This window comes from Vulpes vulpes, chromosome 5 (genome assembly GCF_048418805.1).
Source record: "Vulpes vulpes isolate BD-2025 chromosome 5, VulVul3, whole genome shotgun sequence".
In the NCBI taxonomy this organism is placed as follows: Eukaryota; Metazoa; Chordata; class Mammalia; order Carnivora; family Canidae; genus Vulpes; species Vulpes vulpes.
In genome coordinates, this window is record NC_132784.1 from 47,373,579 (window position 1) to 47,394,165 (window position 20,587).

Genomic DNA, 20,587 nt, shown 5'->3' on the forward strand with positions numbered 1-20,587 from the left:
AATCTATGGGATTTTTCCAAGGATACGATAATCTGAACGTGTTCTAAAGTACTCCCAACTTTCCCAAGGTGGCATAACTACAGAGTTGTTGTATATGATTCTATAAATTAGTTTAAGCTAGGGCACTATCATAACCTAAAACGTAGCTCTCAACGTCTTATGCAGTTCCTAGGGTAAGACAGTGTAAGGAATCTGGATGGATGGCTCTGGTTCAACCCATATTTACTTGGAGGGGATATATAGTGTTTGAGGAATAAAAGGGAAATGTTTAAGACCACCTAGTTCAGTCCATTTTGTAGATAAATGAACCAAAGTCCCCAGATGATACCAGTTGTTTAGGGGTTGTCCAACATGGGAGCAGTATCCATGGCACTAGCCACAGGTTCCCTGGTTCTTGTTCTGTGCCACGGTGCTTAATACAGACGTGATTGGTCTCAATATGATTCTGATTCACTTTAGCAATTGTGATTATGCTGCCAAAGAACTTATTTTATTCATTTTAAATCCCAGTCCTGTGAATTCATGGAGAGCTCAGTAGAGCTCTAACATTTAATACCCTTTTGAGAAGAAGGGACAGAGTCATACTATGAAATAAATGTGCTGTTCAGAAAGTACTCAGATAACATTACATTTTTTAAATTAGAACATCATCAGTTTTAAAGCTAAGAAGAATTGCAAAAATCATTCTTAAGCAGTGTAGTCACTTATCTTCCTTTGCCTGCAACTACCAGTGGGTATGTGGCCATCCCCCCCTTCTCTCTCTCTCTCTCTCTCTCTCTTTCTTTCTCTCTCTCTCGGTGATACTCTTGGAGTCCTGCTGGTAATATCAGAACAACCTGTAAACAAAGATAGACAGCCATGAGGAGTCCTCCTGGGAAAACCAACGATGCCTTTCTGGGCTCTGCGAGATGAGAGCTATTTGAGGATGTCCTGCTCTTGCATCAACTAGCTATTGACTTTGCTTTACTGCATCCCTTCCACTTCACTCTCGTGTTCCCTTTTTCTCTCTTTTCTTCTTATAGCTTTACTAATTTTATTGCATTTGTTTATGGAAACTTTTACCCTTCTGGCATTAACACTGCAGTCAAGATTGTGAGGGGTAGGAAGCCAGGATTTTGCAGTCACTGTGGTTGTGTTGGGCACTAGCTAAGAAGGCTCAGAAGGAACCTTGTTTTTCTCATATATTTCTGAGTGATATCTTGCTTTGGGGAAGAAAACATGGCTTAGCTCTTCTTAGGTCACCTGAGCCAGAATACGGTCTTTTTAATTTCTTAAACCTGCTATATTTTAGATGAGGCAATTACATATCCCATGGAGAGTCCTGTCATGTGAAACAGGTTTATTTTTTCATTTAGGAAGCTTTTGTGTTTATTGAAATTTGGCCAGGGATTTTTTTTTTTTTTGAGGTATGATTTTAAAATTTGCACCCTTTAAGCAAATTATTGGCTAAGCTCCATAGACATGCTTTTTTTTTCTCTTTTTTATCTAGTTAATAAACCTGCTTTTTCCTATTCTTCAAAGCAATAATATCAGTAAAATGGAAGAACATTTCCCTCACCTTCTTCTCTATTTCTTTCTTTCTTTTAGGCCAGTGATGCTTACACTGGGTGCATAATAGTATGACCTGGAGAGGTTTTTTTGTTTGTTTTGTTTTGTTTTGTTTTGTTTTGTTTTGTTTTGTTTCTTAAAGGCCTAGGCCCATGGATTCATATTTTGACTGAACAATTCCATAGCAAGTCTGGACATCATACCACTTGAGTGAACATAAGACACTCACCCTGAGTGTGGAGAACAAGGATGTCGTATGAGTAGAAATGCATGCAGATTTAGCTCTGGGCTCACGGAGTTAAGAGCATTTTGCTTCTTCCTCTTCTCAAATGAAAACACCACAGTGAATCCTCCCCTCTCCTGTGACTGGTTCACTCACAGTGTGAAGTTTCTAGAAATCAAAGTGGTTGGTAGCATAGAAAAAAAATAAGAGTCTATCAGGTGCAGACTGTAAAAAAACAAGCAGCACTCTGCCCAGGGTTATGTCTTTTATGAATCTTGCCACCCTGCTGCTGCTTCAGCTGCTGCGGCTTCTGATCTACAAGTACACACCTCTCACCAAATTATGTAAATGGGCTTCTCACTCTCCTGTGCCTCTGTGGGAGACTGTGGTATGCATGAGGACAGATGTCCATGGAGAGCCAAGCTCTGCCACTCATTAGCTGCTGAGCTGGTTACCTGTGTGCGTGCTGCAGGTCAGGTCTGCAGGAAACAGACTCTGAGACATGTTCCTGTAGGGTATTTATTACTGGCATTCTTGGATTTAACGCTTGGGTGGGTGGGAAGGAAGTAGGTTGGAGCAGATACACGTGTTGAACATGCAATCAGTTGCAACCTAGAACATGGCTCAGCTTTGGGGAGCCGTGGATCTGAAAAGTTCTTCATAGTTTCCCTGAATTAGGGGAGAAGAGGGAATTTTAAATCACTTCCTCACCCGCTGGTTTGGATGTAGGATGCCCCCAAGAAAGGAGTATTACCTTTGGCAGTCTTTGGCATGCTCGCAATTGGCCAAATCTGTAAACGTCTCAAAAGTGACAATTTGGGAGAAGACTAAGCTGAGAAACATCAGCCACCAACGCTTCCAGTGTTTTGCAGGTTCAGGAAGTGAGTGGACCCCAGAGGCTTTCTTGACATCCCCTAGAGACAACCCTCCTGCCCCACTAATTTCCCTCCACCACATGTAATCCATCCAGAGAGCAGCTCCTATGGAAACATGTTACACCTCTTCTCTAGGAGGAATTTATAGGAAAGTTAGTAGGATGAAGTGCAATCCCTGTGGTTGCAGCTGATTTTCAGATTACAACTGATACTCATTCTTTTTCTAACTACCAGGATGGATACAGAAATCTGTACTGTATACTTTTCCTTCCTACCTTTGATTAGAAAAGGGACAGTTCCCTTTTGAGTAAAATAGGTGAAGAAATCAAGGCAGAGAATTTTATTTAGTATTCGTTTGCTGATTAAATTACAAATACAGAGTAATTGAAAATGCTGAATAATTTAAAGCAGGACATTATTGGTCTAAAGAGGTTTGCATGTGAGTGGTTATATGTGTTAGACCAGAAGTTTTCTATCCAGAATGCTGGTTGAAAATTCATATTCCTGGTTCCAACTCAAATAGATTTCTGTAGACTTAATATTGAGCCCAGAAGTTGGCATTTCTAACCAACATCTCAGATAATGCTGATACAGGAGACCTACATACTGAACTTGAATAAATAATAACGTTCATTAGCCAAATAGTAGGTTAAGATAGGTGCACTGTTCTGTAGTCTTTTTAATTTTTTTTAATTATTTAAACATATTTACAGAATATAGGTAGTGATATATTTACACTGTAAAGCCTCTTTTGGTATATCACATGCAGAAAGCATTCTCTATTATAAAGTAGTGGATCCTGTGTATTACTCAGTCTGAAGATTTCTAAAAAGGAATTTTTTCTATCCTTAGTCAAGTACCTTCCTGGAAATCAAGTTTTGCCCTTCATCATCAAACCGTTTCTTAGCAATAGGTTTCTTGTTTCAACTTAAATATCATTTCTTTAAAAAGCACTTCCCTGAACCTCTGAACTCAGTTTGATTTTCCTGTCAGATGAGTTCTTGGCATTCTGTGGGTGCTTTTTTTTTCATGGTCATCAGAGTTGCAATTGTTTGCTCAACCTGGTCCACTGACAGCCTGCTGCATTGACAGTGTTTCTCTCTGTGAGCTCATGAAAATGGGCAGCGTTTGACTCTGTGCTCCAGGCTACCCCTTGCTGCCCTGCCCCTCTTGTCTTCATGAATACACACCTATACACCTGGCCTATAGGAGATACTCCATACTCACTTTTAATAGATGATTAATAAATGTTGAGTTTCTAGATGGAGACAGAAACAGACTTGGTCCAATCTCTGTTTTTCCAGGACAATCCAGCTTGGGCACAAGAGTGATGTCATCTGTATCTCTTTTAGTTCAGGCATAAGAGCTAAGGGGCTACTTCTCACCTGGTACTTCTAATAACAGCTCAAGGGATACTTGTGATTTTAACAAAGATACCAGAAAGGATTAACTAGACAAACATTAAATACTCAGTGACAATATTTGAAAACAAGTTTACCAAATATCACAGATTACAAATAATGTATATACTTACTGTGATTTTAAAGTTTAACCAGCAACCCCTCTTACTAATATCTTATTAATAAGCATAAGGATGACCGGTTACAGTCTTATTCTCCTTTTGGCCTAGCTCCTAGCTCCTTTCCTCTGTCCACCCGCCTACTTCCACATTATCTCTGAAATTCTGTGTTCCTCCACATCTTGTACCTTCGTCCATGCACTGGTTCTATCAGATCACACTGGACACGTAGAATCCTTGTATCAGATCTGATAAGATAGTGTACAGTACTGTCTTTTTAAATTAAACAAGCATCAAAGTTTTCTACCCCAAACGTAGACTTCAGAATTACGTTTCTGTTAACCATTATTGTTTGTGTTTTTGAATGCACAAGGCAATACAATGCAGAAGACTTCAGGAGATATTTGGCAAACATGTCATGCTATTGCCCTCTGCAATGTGTACCTGAATGCCTTCTCCAAAATGCCACGTACAGAACATCTGTGCAAGTTTTAAAAATGGCCTCTTTAGTTGCCCTGTGCCTCCCTGATAGTATCCTCGGTCTTGCCTAATGTTAGGACAGGAAAAGGGTTTTGGACTGATTATTGCTTAGAAGCATTCAAAAGACCATTCACATAAATTTTATCCACTGGCCCAGTGCTTTTCAACTGATCTACAGTGAAGGGCCAAGTTTTTGTTGTTTATTTGCAAGCTTATTGGGCTTTTCTAAGAACACAGAACATACTTTATTATAACCTCCTAATAGCTTTGTAAGTATATTAAAAATGAATTACTTAGAAAATAGAGCCCTCATTTTTTCCCATTATTATTGGGCTTAACAGACATTAAATTGCTCTATTAAATAGAACAATGAAAATTGCTAAGCCTTTCCTCTCAATTTTCTGTACTTCCTTAGACTTAGACAGATGGCACCCAGTCCTTGGACTCCATATTGAGCAGCACTGTGTTAGCCTCCTGTAACATTTTGTGTACAACCAGACCCCGTTTCAAAAGCAAGATTGAAAATTATCCTCTTGAGCAAAAAGCTTGACATTTCCAGGGGTTTGCTTTTCATTTGCTTCTGGTTGACTACTCAGAGTTTAGAACTAAGTGAGCAAGTTACTACAGGGGAGCCCTGCAGTAGAGAACATGATGTGCTCATGATTATGCTGGAGGAGGAGGCATTGGACAAGGAGGAGTTTTGATCAGTTACAATTTGACTCAAGGCAGATTTCCTTACATTGTTTGAAAGTTCTGGATGTGGCCTGGAGACAGCATTTGGAGAAAGGATATGATGAGCTCTGTGGAGATTTCTTTAGGGAGGCACATGTAGCTGTGTGGAATAGAGAATGCTTTTCTGAGTTATCACTGGGTCCTTAATGAAAAAGATGCAGCTCTTAGTGTGAAGTTCTGAGTAACCACGCCATAGGCATAAGTGTAGAACCTTTACCAATAAAAGCAAGATTCTCCCCTCTAAGGGATGCAGATAATTCGATTGTACTGCTATATGTGAACTTACAAGTATGGATAGAAAGTTACATTTTACAAAATACTTCCAAATGCATCACTACATTTTAACCTCCCTCTAATGTGCAAGGCCAACTACACCTTTATGGATGCTGGTCTATAACAGATGAATGAACTATGATTTAAGAGTGATCAAGGCATCACAATAAAGGCAGAGTGGAGATTCAGTAGCCATGCTTCTGGCTCCTTTGCCATGGTGACCTAGCAGTTGAACCTCTCAACTACTAAGCAAGTATTAAGCCCCTAGAATGAATATTCATGGCCACTGAATTAGTGTGGGACTTTTTCCAAAGAGAAAAACTTAAACCAAACCAAACAATCTGAGTAGTTCCTCCTTTTTACCTAATGTTGGCTAAAAAAAAAAAGTGAGACTTTTTTTTGACAGTTTTGACCTTATGTAAGCACTTCCTGGATTGTATCCCTTTCCTGTACCATTCTGTGTTGTAATTAGTACCTGTAGTTTTTAAACCATGCATCTTCATCAGAGATGCTTCACAAGTAAATTGTGTTCCATAACCCTGGACCACAATGATAATTATAAATTAGAAATACTTCAACCAGAAAGAATGACTCATACACTTGTTTTCATCTATAATATTTCTTCAACAACTTGATAATTACATGGTATCCAGTGGCATGTGGAAGATTTCTATTAAAAAGCATAATGAGAAAAGAAAACTTGCCTGGAATGTGTATATACAAGCAGTTTTATTTTTTTTACCAGTTATTGTTTAAATCTGCCCTCTACATTTAAAATTCTAACCTTGCTAAGTTTCATAAATCACATGAGTTCTAACAGTTAATGTATTTTTAAACTTTAAAAAATTGGGTATCGATAATAAGCCAATGGTAGGAAAGTCACCTTAGAAATCCCTTGTTAATATTTAGTATCAATCATTCTCAAATCAATTAACATGCTTCTCAGCCATCATTACTCCACTTTTGTACACAGATGTAGTAGTAGTATGAATTTTTATATTTTTGTAATAATGACTTTTGCATTTTTCTTATTCAAATGTTCATTATAAGGAAAATTGAATAGAAGCTTTAATTATTTCCGTCTTCATCATAAGTAGGTCAGTGAGGATCAGAGACCTTTGTTGACTTTAGTGTTTTATTTTTTAGTGTCAAAGCTTTCATGATAAATATTATCTCTTTCCAAATAGTTTCATCTTACATCTAGATTTACTTTTTTTTTTGCCACATGAAAATTTAGTGTGTTACATTACAAAGTACAATCCTGATGTTATAGTGCTTTACCTTAATGAGTTGTGTTCTGTATCACCTCAAGTAGTTGTCACAATTGTTCAATGAAGTCCCAATACAGGTATTTTTTACTTCCATTTTGCAGAGGAAGTGCTAAAAGACAAGGTTATCTGTAAGATCAAATAACCAGCAGAATTAAGATATTCATAATGGGAAGAAAAATTGATCAACATATTGAATTGATTTTTTTTTACCTTAGTCTTTGCTAAACTGAGATTTATTCACCATATTCAGACTCTTCTTTAGGCAGGTAGATTGACAGTATGAGACCAGGTCATTTGTATCAGACCCTCGTTGATTATTAAATAGATGTAAGAAAATTATCAGAACTGCAGTGCATTGATCTGTTTTTAGTTTTGGTCTTTATAATCTTAATTAAAAACTAAATAGTAGATTAAAAAAAGTTAAGAACATTGAGAGTCTTCCATCCAAGGGCATCCAAAGGTCTATAAAACCCTCTAACAGCCCGTGTGTGTGTGTGTATGTGTGTGTGTGTGTGTGTAGGGAAGCAGGAATTGGAAAGCATGTCTGCCCCTACGGGGTTCTGTCCCCTGGGGAACAGAGATGTGTAAATGTGCAAGTACAAAACAATGTGCCGTATGTTACCATGGGCATACAAAATGAGCTATCTGGGCTCTGTCTAGGCAGGTCAGAGCATGAGGGGGAACAATCTGGAGATACAGGATGTTTTTTGTTTAGTTTGTTTTCTTTTTGCCTAATGCTATTAAAAAGTAAAAGGATAGAAATTGAAGTAAAACAAGCACTGCTCTTTTACAAAGTGGATTATAAATTTACTAAATTTGAGACAATGAACTGTTTATTGAGAATGTGGAATATGGTGATAAAAAAAGAACCCAGCTCTCAAGGAGTTTATAAATTAAAGAAAGGATTGGATATGAAAACAACTAGACTCAATTTTCAATATAAAGCAGAATTAAATGCATCCTATCAGAGAAATGCAAACAGCATGCCATGGGGGAAAATGAGAAGATTGTTAAGACTTCAGTAAAAGGGAGCTGGGCTGGATGTGAGTTGGTAGGCAAGATGATGGAAGACTTATGTTGGAAAGGATGGTTCAGCTTGCTATGCTTGGGCCGCATGGTCCTCATGCAACATGCCCAGAGCGCAGAGTGCCTTCTGAGATGTGATGGAAAAGAGAGACTAAGGAGCTAGCATATGGCTGCATGGAGCTCCAGGCTTAGAATTTGGGGTACATCCCTAAACCTTGGGGAACAATTAAGAGTACTTGATGAGAGGTGTGATATAATTCAATGTGCATTTTAGGGAGATAATTTCTGACACACAAAATGGAGAATAAGTGGAGAGTTTTCTAATAGCTCTAGAGAAAGACTTTAAGATTCCAAATTAGTATTGTTCTGCAAGACTGAAAGGGAAGAGTTGCTCTATCAGAGACAATGGGGTAATGGGTAGCTGTTCTGTCAAGCAGAGGATGATGGAGCCACAGTGGGTTGCTAAACGTACTACATTTTAGGGCACATTTAAAGGGTGCTTGCCATTCCTGGCTTATGCAGCTTATGAAGATTCCAACACAGTGTGATATTTTCTTACATTGTTACCATACACAGTTTTGTCAGGGTGACATGGAGGAAACAGGAACTGATTGTGTCTCCTTCTCTACTGATTCTTTTGCATCATGAGCTAGACCTAGCTAAGAGATGTGTGTGTGTGTGCGCGCGTGCGCGTGCATACATGTGCGTGCACTCCTCATTGTTTGTGTTTATTTGCAAGAGTAAAGATGATGATGATGATGATGATAATGTAAATATTTACTTTGGAGTCACAACACATATTTTGAAGGGGACTTAGGAATCCATGCAGTAAAGGTGAGTTTTGTGTGATGACTAAGGAATCAAGGTTTTGTTGTTATTGTTTAGATTAATCACAAGACCATGTTTAGCAGGGTATTTATGAATGAAATAGATGGAACAGTTCAAGTTCTACTCTGTCCAAAATAAGAGTACAGATATTTGTTTTCCATTTATTTTTTATTCATTTGCCATATGGTGGGACCAGAGGATGCTTGTTTGCTTTTTACTGCGCATAAGTTTGTGTGTGGCCAATAGTGCTTCTCTGCTCTGTGGTAGTCATTGACAAGGACTGTGTGTACCTGCGTGTGCATGCAAGTGCACGAGAGCATCTGCACAGATGTGTTTTACTTAAAGTTGCCATTAGGTAGTTCTGCACTTGCAAGTTTTTCTGTGCTGAGCAGTTTTTTTTTTTTTTTTAAGTAGAGGAATATAATAGTTTTTCCCTAACAGCATGGGTTTCACTCTGCCTATTAAGATTAGAGTATTAGTGCACAGTCTCCCAGATTAAATGTCTGAATGCATCTGATAATTAGGTATCCATCTTAAGCATCTCAAAGTTGGTCATCCACTTTTAACTACAGATGCTTACACTAACCTTGCAAGGACACTCAAAGCAATTTTCTGCTTGTGAATTCTGGCAGTGATTACAAGCCTAGTGATGGTCCTAGCTGGTAGAAAAGTGTCAGTGATAGGAAGGATGATGAAGTTCAGAGCTCCAGAGACAGGAGGGTTTGTGTGTGTGTGTGTGTGTGTGTGTGCATGTGTGTTTGGGAGCGGGTAGGAAGGAAGAAATCTGATTCCCAAATGATTGGAGAAACATGCAACTTGAACTTTTTTTTGCTTTGAGCTCTTATGCTGTCAGTGATGGAGAACAGCTAACAATCCCACGTAATGTAAAACACAGTGTCAGAGCTCAGGGTGAAGGTCAACTCAGGAATTTAATGTGTATTGTGTATTGAAAAGGAATGTGTCCTCTCTCCCTTACCTGGATACTACAGGAGCATTGTATCACCATGCCATGGAAACAGCAATTAGTTGACAGGAATTAGTTAAATGAATCATAAGGGCTGGTTCTATAAATGGTAGTCCCTAATGAGACTTAGAGACCTAGAAGGCCTTTGATTAAAGACACACCTGTATGTTACTTGAGTGTCCCTGTGGTCATTGGATCTTCCTCTGTTGTTTCACACCAAGGTCAATGGTGGCGTGTAGACTTTTCTAACAGCCAGAGAGGCATGGATGGGCTGCGGGGGGGGGGGGGGTGGGGGTGGTGCATGGATGGGCTGAGAGTGGCTATGAGAAGTGTGTAGAGGGGTGGATGGGGGTACTTAAGCTATCAGCAGCTTAAAACAGCTTGTTTTCTTCCATCATCTGCATTTGTCTCAGGAGCCAAGTCCTTTGCTCTGTGTTGTTGAAGGTGGCTGACTGTTTTGCTGCTCATAATGCCAAGAAAGGACCCTTCTGCTGAGTCATAAAGTGGGTTGATGGAAACCGTTCAAAGCACCGAGCTTCTTTATGACTTGGGGGATGATCAGGGGTGGACGGTCCTCTGCTGCAGCTTCTGATGGCCCCAGCTCATGGGACAGCAGCACCTCTCCAGAGGCAGGACCGTCTTGCAGACAATGGAGATGGAGCTTTCCAGGAGTCCCCATTTTTCCTAATCCTGGTGCAGCCACAGAGCACTGGTCATGTGACCCTAGGCGAGGCACATAGCCTTTCTTTACTTTAGTTTCCTTATCTGTGAATGCAGATAATGAAGTCATTCAATGTGAGCACCAAATGAGTTACTATGTAGAGAACATTAAGAATAGTGCCTGACACATAGGAAGCGCTCAGCAATTCAAGCTGTAGTGGTTCCAGCTAGCTTTCTTCTTCAAGGGAGATACAGAGGCAACCGTAACCCTGAGAATGACTTAAGAAGATTAGGCAATTCGCCCTATTTCAAGAACTCTACTTTCCCAGACAGAGGGTGATAAACACGCGGTACGGTGACCCACTAGATAATTTCACACTGAACAAATCAAAATTATAACTTGTGCCAGTGATCAATTTTTTGTATGATTTAGTCCTGATAAAAACTATAGAAACTAAGGGAGAAATCAGGTGCTTAAGTATCCTGGAGCAGAGTATCGACACAGCTGTGACAGTACACTGGAAGAATCACTTGCAGAAGTCACGGTGCCAAAAGCAGTACCCTCCACACCCAGCACAGAAGGTAGAAAATGCACGACATGCACATTTCCCTAAGTAGTTTCCCGTATTTTATGTCCTTAGCACCTCGTCTTTTATTTTTTTTTATTTTTTTTTAAATTTTTATTTATTTATGATAGTCACAGAGAGAGAGAGAGAGAGAGAGGCAGAGACACAGGCAGAGGGAGAAGCAGGCTCCATGCACCGGGAGCCTGATGTGGGATTCGATCCCGGGTCTCCAGGATCGCACCCTGGACCAAAGGCAAGCGCCAAACCACTGCGCCACCCAGGGATCCCCAGCACCTTGTCTTTTAAAGAATGCAAACATAGTTCTGTAGGACAATGAATGGCCTTTATTATTTGGAATTTTTTTTTTTTTGCATTCATATTACTCGAAGTCCAGATGATGGTGGTTATAGGGATGAAAGATTATGGAGATGACAGATAAAGTCCTATGTTTTTCAGGTTATGAAGTTCAGGAAAATGTATAATTATGTCTGAGTTTCCTTAGGTTCCTCTGTTCAACATAATGTTCTGACATAGAGCAGGGACAGTCCCAGATACGAAATGCAAATCCGTGGGAGCTGGCCCTGCCGCCGATTGCTGGGGTTAATCATGCAAATCTAATGCAGTTCTTGGTATTTCAAGAAAGGTTTGAGTTGAAGTCTCAGGCACATACTGATTTAAAATTCCTACTTCAGAGAGCAGTGTAATTTTTCTTGGCTTCAAATTTTAAAATCTAGAACAGGATCCGGAGGCGGATTTGGTGACTGGACATCCATCCATACTTGTTAATCAGGACAGAGGGTGGGAGGGGCTGGTGTCCTTAAAGAATGTGGGAGTGTCTAAGCATATTAAATAAACACTTTATTAGATCTAAATTTGCACATGTCCTATAGCGAGTCCCTTTGCTTGGAGTAAGATCAAATCAACCGATCATACATGTTTACTGAATGCTCTGTTCCAAAGAAGATGGCTAAAACTGGCAAGGACAGACCAAATAAAAATTAACACCACCACGAGTTCCTAACTTTGGGAATGATAGAAAATACCTTTGGAAATGAGACTGTTTACAGGAAGAAATGAAATTGTCTTGCTCACCAGTGCAAGCTGACACATGCTAACAGCCTTTCGGCTGTGCACAATAAGCATCAGCTTATCTTTCCAAGAACAATAAAATTTCATGTGCTGCTGCCTGACATAAGAATTATTTTTACGTATCTCCATATCGCTGACTCTCTTGTAAGTTAATCTCATCTCACATGAATTTTTCACCAGCTTCACTCTGATGTTGATAAAGGAGATGGTTCCATCAAATACATCTTGTCAGGCGAAGGGGCAAGTTCCATTTTCATTATTGATGAGAACACTGGGGATATTCATGCTACCAAGAGGCTGGACCGGGAGGAACAGGCCTACTACACGCTCCGCGCCCAGGCGCTGGACAGGCTCACCAACAAGCCTGTAGAGCCCGAGTCCGAGTTCGTCATCAAGATTCAGGATATCAATGACAACGAACCCAAATTCTTGGATGGCCCATACACGGCGGGGGTCCCCGAAATGTCTCCAGTGGGTGAGTAAAGAGCATGCTGCTTTGGCAGTCTCTGATTTCGGGGGATTCGTTTTTAAAACCAAATCATCATAGGTGCTGAAAAAAAATCACAGGAGTGTTGGTACAGCAGTTTCTAGTGAAGGTGAGGGGAAAGTTTGAGAGACATTAAAAGCCAGCATCCAAATCTAATGATTCCAATCGTTACTTGATTTATATGGAAAAGTTGGAAAATTTTCCTTTCCCCCGGGGATTTGTGTCTTCAGTATATTGCTCTTGTCTTAGTCTTTTTTTCAGTGTGATATTTAATTTAATAAATGCTTAAGGGGTTAAGTGGGGGTTCAGTGGTTGAGCATCTGCCTTTGGCCCAGGGCATGATTGGGGTCCTGGGATCAAGTCCCATGTCGGATTCCTTGCAGGGAGCCTGCTTCTCCCTCTGCCTGTGTCTCTGCCTCTCTCTCTTTCTCTCTCTCTCTCTCTCTCTCTCTCTCTCAAGAGTAAATAAATAAAATCTTAAAAAAAATAATAAAAGTACCCCTAGGAATTTAAAAAAGAAAATCCTTCCAGACACTGCCCTGTGATAATCTTTTCTCTCTCCTGATTAGTATTAATGATTTGCTCTTCTAAGAATCCTGTGGCCAAGGTTTCAGGTGGGCTGTCTAATGTTTAGATAAGCTGGCCTGTTTGCTTCTAGAGTATGCTTGAACACACAAATGTCCCTCCACATGCCACCACTCGTGTTTTTTGTAATTTCTCCAGAAAGTTAGATGCATGAAAATTTATATTGAATTGATAACAAAGTTGATACTCAGTTTGAGGTATAGAAAAGAATCATGAAGGCTGTTTCAGAGGGGTTTTCACATTGTCCCATTGCTGGAAAAATAGAAAGTAGAGTACTTGTGGTATATACTTTATGTATGTCAAATAATAAAAACTCAGTTGTAAAGTAGTCAGATACCTTTGAAATAATTTTCAGCTGGTATGTCATTAAGATGATCTTACAAAACAGTAAAAAAAAAAAAAATGCGGTGCTTAAATAGACCAGTTGATTTATATATTTATTTCCTGTCATTTTTAGTTTTGAAGTAAGACAGTTATTTAAAGAATAATTGAATTTGTTTTTTAACAGGCGAACATTTTGCCCAGTGTGATTTGTTTTATATTAAATAAAGGTTGCTTCATCCATCCAACCTCCAGTCAACAGATCTACTGTGTTAGGAAGTGGAATTGCAAGGATGTGTATTATGTGTGCCCTTTAGGGGAATCACAATTTAGTGACCCTAAATTTCCAACAGATAGGAGAGTGAAAATTATAAGGGCACTGTTGCCCTGGCTGCTGAAGAAATAGAAACAGAAAATGAACCAGAAGAATAGATGCTTGTGGTCAGGAAAAATTCTGAACCACAATGGAAGCATCTCACCATAGTTAGCTTACATGTGAGCACTTCTTTGACCAAACAGGCTTCTTCACACTTTCTTGATACCTCCCACATCTTCAGTGCTGCTGGCTGTTGCTTAACAACAAGAACAACAGCTATGAAGACAGCAGCCACAACAAGATTTGCAGGTTTTAGAGAAAAGAGAAGGTACATTGTCCTCCCCAAATAGTAATGTTTAGAAAAACGGGAAGCTTTGAGGTGTGTTTGAGCAATTCCATAATTTTCATGTGGGCAAGTTGGCTATGCTTCACTGGCTTGCTCCAGGTTTCCTTTGCTCCATAGGATGTAGCCATATGAACTGGATTAATGTGAACTTTGTTCATTTAGAGGCTGAATAATGCGCTGTACTTTTGGTTTCAGTGATACCACTCTGATATGAAACAGCATGATTATTATGCACAAATACAAGTTATTTTTGTTATTTGTAGTTTATCAAAGTGTTTAATTCTAACCAAATAGTACAGCATATATAGCACAAGCATTCAGTGTTTAATATTCAGGGCTGTGTTTTTCGTTGAATACTAACTGCAAAATTGAAAACACACTAATAAGCCCTTAGGATAATTCATTCATTTCCAGAAGACCATAGATAAGCATGGACAATTTAAAGTTATTTAAAAATATGTGTGCAAGTGTGTTGTGTGTATGTGTATGTATAAAGTAAATTTCTTAGTGAACACTTTAGAAAAAAATCATATACAACCAATTTACTAAAGGAGTTTTGATTATTTTGTTTAAGGCACTTTCCTTTTCAAGAAAGTAAGAAATCAGTACTTAAGTATGTCATGAGAGTGAATACTGCTGTAGAGATAGTGCATTGTAGGGAAAATAGAGAATATTGATGCCATTAATTCTAACATTTTAAAATACTCAAAATTTAATTTTAAAAATATTTTAAAATATGCATCATTCACTATACGGTCCTACCAGGTATCTGCAGGGTGCAATAAAGTCTGTCAATTTTTTTAAATTAGAATTTAAAAATAGTGCTGTATACATAGCTTTTTTTTATTATAAATATATATTATAGTCGTATAATATGCACCCCTTTTTAAAGAAGATGGGACTGGTAAGGAAAACCATAGTGTGAAAAAGACAATCGGTTTGTAACAAAATGGACATTGATGACTTAAAGACTTAGAGAAATCTCTTTAGAAATATATTGAAATTATGTGTTAGATTTAAAAACATTTTCAGTAAATTATTAGAAACAAATTTAAAAAAAAGAAATTAAAACCTTAGAAGAATACAAAAAGAGGCTTGTTCCATTCCTGTCAATGGGAGATAAATGATAAAATAGCATGCACTTAAATTAAGTAAACACAAGTAACATTTTTAAGATTATGCTCCAAATGGAAATAAAAAGAACACATCACAATAAAAGCTTTCCATATGGAATGAGTGAATACATAGTAAAGTGAAGAAGCAGTGGGACATTCTATATCATGAAATATAGAAAACAACTAATAATGCAATTTTTAAAGCTGCCATACTTTTTCTCCTGTGAGAAGGTGGTTTAAATTTTCATTTTATGCTTTTGCTTTTAAATCAATTCATATAAACAAATGAAAACTAAAACTATTACTTGAAGAGATGCTACGTAATATCCAGTTAAGTGGATCCATCAGATTTTTTTTATTCAATTAATGAAGTTTCATTTTCTGTCTGGCTCTACTCAGCTATAATAGTGAGATCCCCTCAGTGACTTGGGTGTCAAGATGCTGTTACTTGTCACACTGCCTTCTGGACAGTAATTGAGACTTATAGAGACTGCTCCTGATAAAAACTTGTTACCTGACCCTGATGGATGAGATGCCCAAAATTTGAGTCCCTTCCAATTCTGAGTATCCTCCTAATGTGCATCATCAATCTTATTTTTTTTTTTTTTTGCTAACATATTTCTGTATCCCTTAAATCTTTCTGAGGGCTTAATTGGCATTTATCTTCATTCTGGGTTTGTCTTTTACAAAAAGTATGTCAATTTTTCATATGCTTTGAAACAAGAAAAAAAATAATTAAAAACAAATCTAATGTAGCGTGTTCAGCATTCTGTGAGTCATTCTATTTTGTGGCAGTTTGAAGTTTTTGATTCACTGGCTTTTGGATTGGCATGTAGGGACCTCAGTGGTACAAGTGACAGCGACGGATGCTGACGATCCCACATATGGCAACAGTGCCCGAGTGGTCTACAGCATTCTGCAAGGACAGCCGTACTTCTCAGTGGAACCAAAGACAGGTAAACACTGAATTGACTCTTCTTATAATGTCATCATTTATACCTTGGCACAGAATTGATATTAGTTATTTTTATTCAATATAGTTGGCACTGAAAACAAACACTACATTACTATTGTGCTTCTCTCAATATGTGTACTGTGCTATTAAACAGCATATTATTTATAGAAACATTAGCAACTTCTAAGAATATTTTATTACAATTATCAGTATTTCTACCAAAATTAAAGTATGATATACTAATAAAGTATTTCAGCTGCTTTTTCCTAATTACATAAGAAAATGTTATTATTTATGTCAAGGTTTATTTTCGCTTTGCTTTCTTTAACTAATTCACGTAGGAATCATATATAGTTAAGTGTAAATCTCAAGCCAACCCCCCCGCCCCCGCCATACAGTAGAATAGGTAGGAGGTTCAGCTTATCCTGCCAGAGTCTGTTACATTTAAACTAATTTTCCTGAGTAAACCAATTAGGATGATGATCTGCTAAATAAAAAACTAAATTAAGTGATTTTTTTTTAATTTTAGAAGAAAAAACATATTTTTATGAGTTGTAAGGCTTTCTGGATAGAATATGCATTTGGTTGGCTAGATGTTCTGTTTTACTTTTAAGCTGAAAGAGTTTACATTAAGTAAGACTATAATTTGGAACACTGTCGTCTTGGTTATAAAATAACATTATTCTGCTTTTCTGGCTCTCTGTGGAGGGAAGAGAGGTGAGTGTGAAGATGGGTGGCCTATGTCACTGATTTTCTTCACCACCATGAAATCCAAAATTTCTCCATATTGTAACAATTTTGTCTTTGTCATGAAGAAAAGTATTCTTCAAACAGCCAAGTTCATGATTATTGGATAGTGCCTGGGACCTTAAATTATTATTTTAATGGTACTTATACTGTTTTCCATATTTATAAATGGTAATATTCATTTCAAATCACTGTGGAGGATAAATATTTTAAATGTCTTTTGAGAATGGTGGTTGTAATATGCATGAACAGAAAAATAAATTCAAACCTAGCTCACCATTAGAATTTTTACAGAAACTACTTTGCATATTATATGTTAAAGTCAGGGTAGAGTCTGGAAGCCACCTGGAAAGTCTAACAGAGAAGAAACAGTTCTGATTAAGCAAGTCTTGAAGGAGAAGTAAACAAAAGTATTTGATTTATGATATGAATCCTATGAATGTAGAACTTGTGGTTGATTTAATGATAGATCTGAGAAGCCTAAATTCAAACACCCACCCATTCCCTTATATATCTACTTTCTAAGCCTCCAAAGACATTGACAAGTTTCTGACAATTTGCTCACAAATTATACATTCCTGCATTATATAACCTGTCCAGAAATAGCATGTACTAATCCCTAGGGTTAAATATTTTGCTGGTACTAATGATTGGCATGTGATTTTAGCTTTGTGGCAAGACGATAGTCTTTATTTAAGTCCTGTGGAGTTATGGCCTCTTATTGAGCAAGTGGACAATAGTCTATGTCATAGGATCACATTATTAGTATTTCAAATTAATTCTAATTTCAGAATCTCAAGGATTGTCTATTGTAGGAGATGAATTGGTTAGTTTTATTTTGTTTTGTTTAGAGCTTTTCATACTATAATCATGGTAATCATTGGGACTTCTCTTTCTAGAGTCATTAGTGCAGAGTTATCCTGAGAATTTTTGTCCTCTGCTAATTTTTAATATGGATAGTGTGTTATTGCAAAGAAAATGTATTTTTTTCACAAAAATGGAAAGCTTTCAATCCTTAGGGGCATGGAGATGTGTAAATCAAGTTTGACTTATTCTTCATACTTGGTGTCAGCCTGACTTTTATCTGTGTGAGAAATACATGAATTTCTGAATCTTTAAATCTAAGAGTTTTTGAGAAGAAAGTAAAATTTTTGATAGGAAAAGTACTGAAAATATGCTAAACCAAGATTTTGTAAAAATAGGCACAGGGAATCACTGTTAGGTACATTTCTATAAGGTTAACTTATGATTTCTTTTTTCTTAATGTTAATAATACCCATTACCATTTATTAATCACACATCATGAACCTAACATGGCTAAAACCTCCAATCACATATTACACCTATGGCACCACTCACAGCCCAAAAGACCATAGGATAAGTGTATTTTCTATTTTCATTTCTCCATCCATAAAATAAGAATGTGAGTAGCTACAAAATCCAATGCTAACAACTTGTTAATAAGCAAACAGAATGGCACTAGAAGCAGGATAAGGCAACATTAAAAGAGCTGCAAAGCTTCACACCACCTATCTCCATAATGACTACAAACTGTTGGGAGACTTATGGATATTCTAAGGTGTTCATCTACTCTGTAACCTGCAAAGAAGTAGATCCTTGTTTCAGTATTTGATATATGGCAGGACTGGCCAGATAATTTGCAGTTCAAAATGGAAATGCAGACCGTCTCTTCTAAAATTAATAGGATTGCAAGATACTATCAACAGGGCAAGAAACAAAGCATGGCACCTGTGTGCCTGCACAGGTCACATGGTCATGAAGCTGGTCCTGAAAAATGGATTGAATGATAAACACCTCTTGTCATTTAGAGTTCCTTCTTAAACATTAAGAGGTGTGACTACACAATACCTGCATCATATATTACATAACCACTTGTTACATCATAATTTTATATAAGTAATATCTCATAACAAAGCCCCCTCCCAAATATGCCCTTCAAATGCATTCCATTCTGTGGAGGAGGACCCTCACTCCTGTTGGGCTTGCTGGCTGAAGATGTCCTCTCACAGATTACAAGAGTCCTTTCTTCAGGGATACTTTATTTGATGCCAACTCTGAAATTGTTTAGAGTTCCAGAAGCTTCCATGTTTGCTATTATTGGTTCTTCTCTGACTTTTTATGGTTCTGTTTTTTGTTTCACTTACAGGAAAACAGACCAAATATAAATAAGACATAGGCGTGAAATTTAGAAAGAAATATAAACTAATAGGAAAAGAGTCACTATGTACATCTATATGTTTCAAATGCACACGACACGAAGCCCTGTAGCCCTGTGTTACATAGGTCACGTGGTTGCGTGGACATCTGAGACCAGTTCAAGACCTGAGTGATTGTTTGGTTCCCTAAACAGGGGTGGATTTCAGGACAAGCTCTTATCTGTTACATTTAGTGTGTATATATATATATATATATATATATATATATATATATATATATTTAGTATATATATGTATATGTGTGTGTGTGTGTATATATATATATATAAATTCTTCAGAAGTTTCATGGTAAAAGAATATGCTTAAAAAAAATCAGTGGCTGTTAGGAAATTAAAGAATCATCTGAAAATGTATTCCCAGACTAAATACCAGAGAGTTGTTGAGCAATAGTGATAATAAATTTATGTTTAAAGTGCACAGCACTTTTTTGTGACTGGGTATTATAAATAATGGAAAGTTCTAGGTTACTGTGTCAGATGACATAATCTATTAAAAATTATCATTCAGGAATTTTAAAATCTGAGCTAATCTCCTTTCTAAGGACCTACAGGATATATTCTTCTCATCGTAAGTGGCTTAAAATGACTGATATTGAAATTAAATAATGTTGTTGTCTTCCATGAAAATCTCACAGACCTGTAGGGTCCTGGCTAAACAAGACTGGCCTTTACTATGTTAGAGATGTAGCATTAGCAATTTGCTATATTTCTTTATAATATATAGCAAAGTGCAAATCAGATCCAGTGCATGAGAACTCTTTTCCAAATGTAGACAGTTTTACTTAAAAGTAAAGAGCTAGCAAAAGTCATGGAACTGGAAATCTATTATTTTTGAATGTCCTTATTTAAATTCATTTCTCTCCCAATTCTATTCTTGTCAAAAATATGTTTAATAGTTGAGATATTTGGAAATTACCTTTGCCACCTGGTTACTTTGCAAACTTTGTGATGACTTTTACTTTGGAAAAGTGCTATTTATAAGATCACTTGTAAAGAAACAATTAGAGGTGTGAAAAATAAGTAACTTTGACTACCAGACTTCTTTCTTAATAATGTTGTATTTCCTTACAAAAATAATGCCACCAAGCAAAACCATGAGAGGATGAGGCTGCAGTGTTTTCCTTGCTGATTAGTTGAGATAGTAAGGCTCTCTCCATCAAAATAAAGGTATAAGGATGAAAGCTCACTTGTACCTCTTGATATTGGAAGGAAAAATGAGATGCACAGATATTAAAAATAAAGAACCTGAACAAATAGGAAATGATTCTAAAGAAAACTCATTAATATTTTGTCATTTAATGATAGTGATCAAAAGAGCCAATCCTCAATATATTTTTAAAAAGAAGTTACAAATAAAGGATTATTAACATCAGAAACAAAAGAAAGGAAAAAGATGGAGAGATGTAAGTCCCAGAATTCTTACAT

At 37.3% G+C, this 20,587-nt stretch overlaps 1 protein-coding gene across 5 annotated transcripts in view; it reads left to right on the forward strand.

Moving 5' to 3' along the window:
• The window catches only part of CDH7 (cadherin 7), a 125,301-nt gene that overhangs the window by 41,095 nt on the left and 63,619 nt on the right, over positions 1 to 20,587 (forward strand). For all 5 annotated transcript variants that reach the window (XM_072758061.1, XM_072758059.1, XM_072758060.1 and 2 more), the window contains 2 exons: positions 12,235 to 12,529; positions 16,061 to 16,180. In XM_072758061.1, the coding sequence (XP_072614162.1) occupies positions 12,517 to 12,529; positions 16,061 to 16,180 (133 nt within the window). In that variant the 5' untranslated portion in view covers positions 12,235 to 12,516. The remainder of the gene's footprint in view (positions 1 to 12,234; positions 12,530 to 16,060; positions 16,181 to 20,587) is intronic.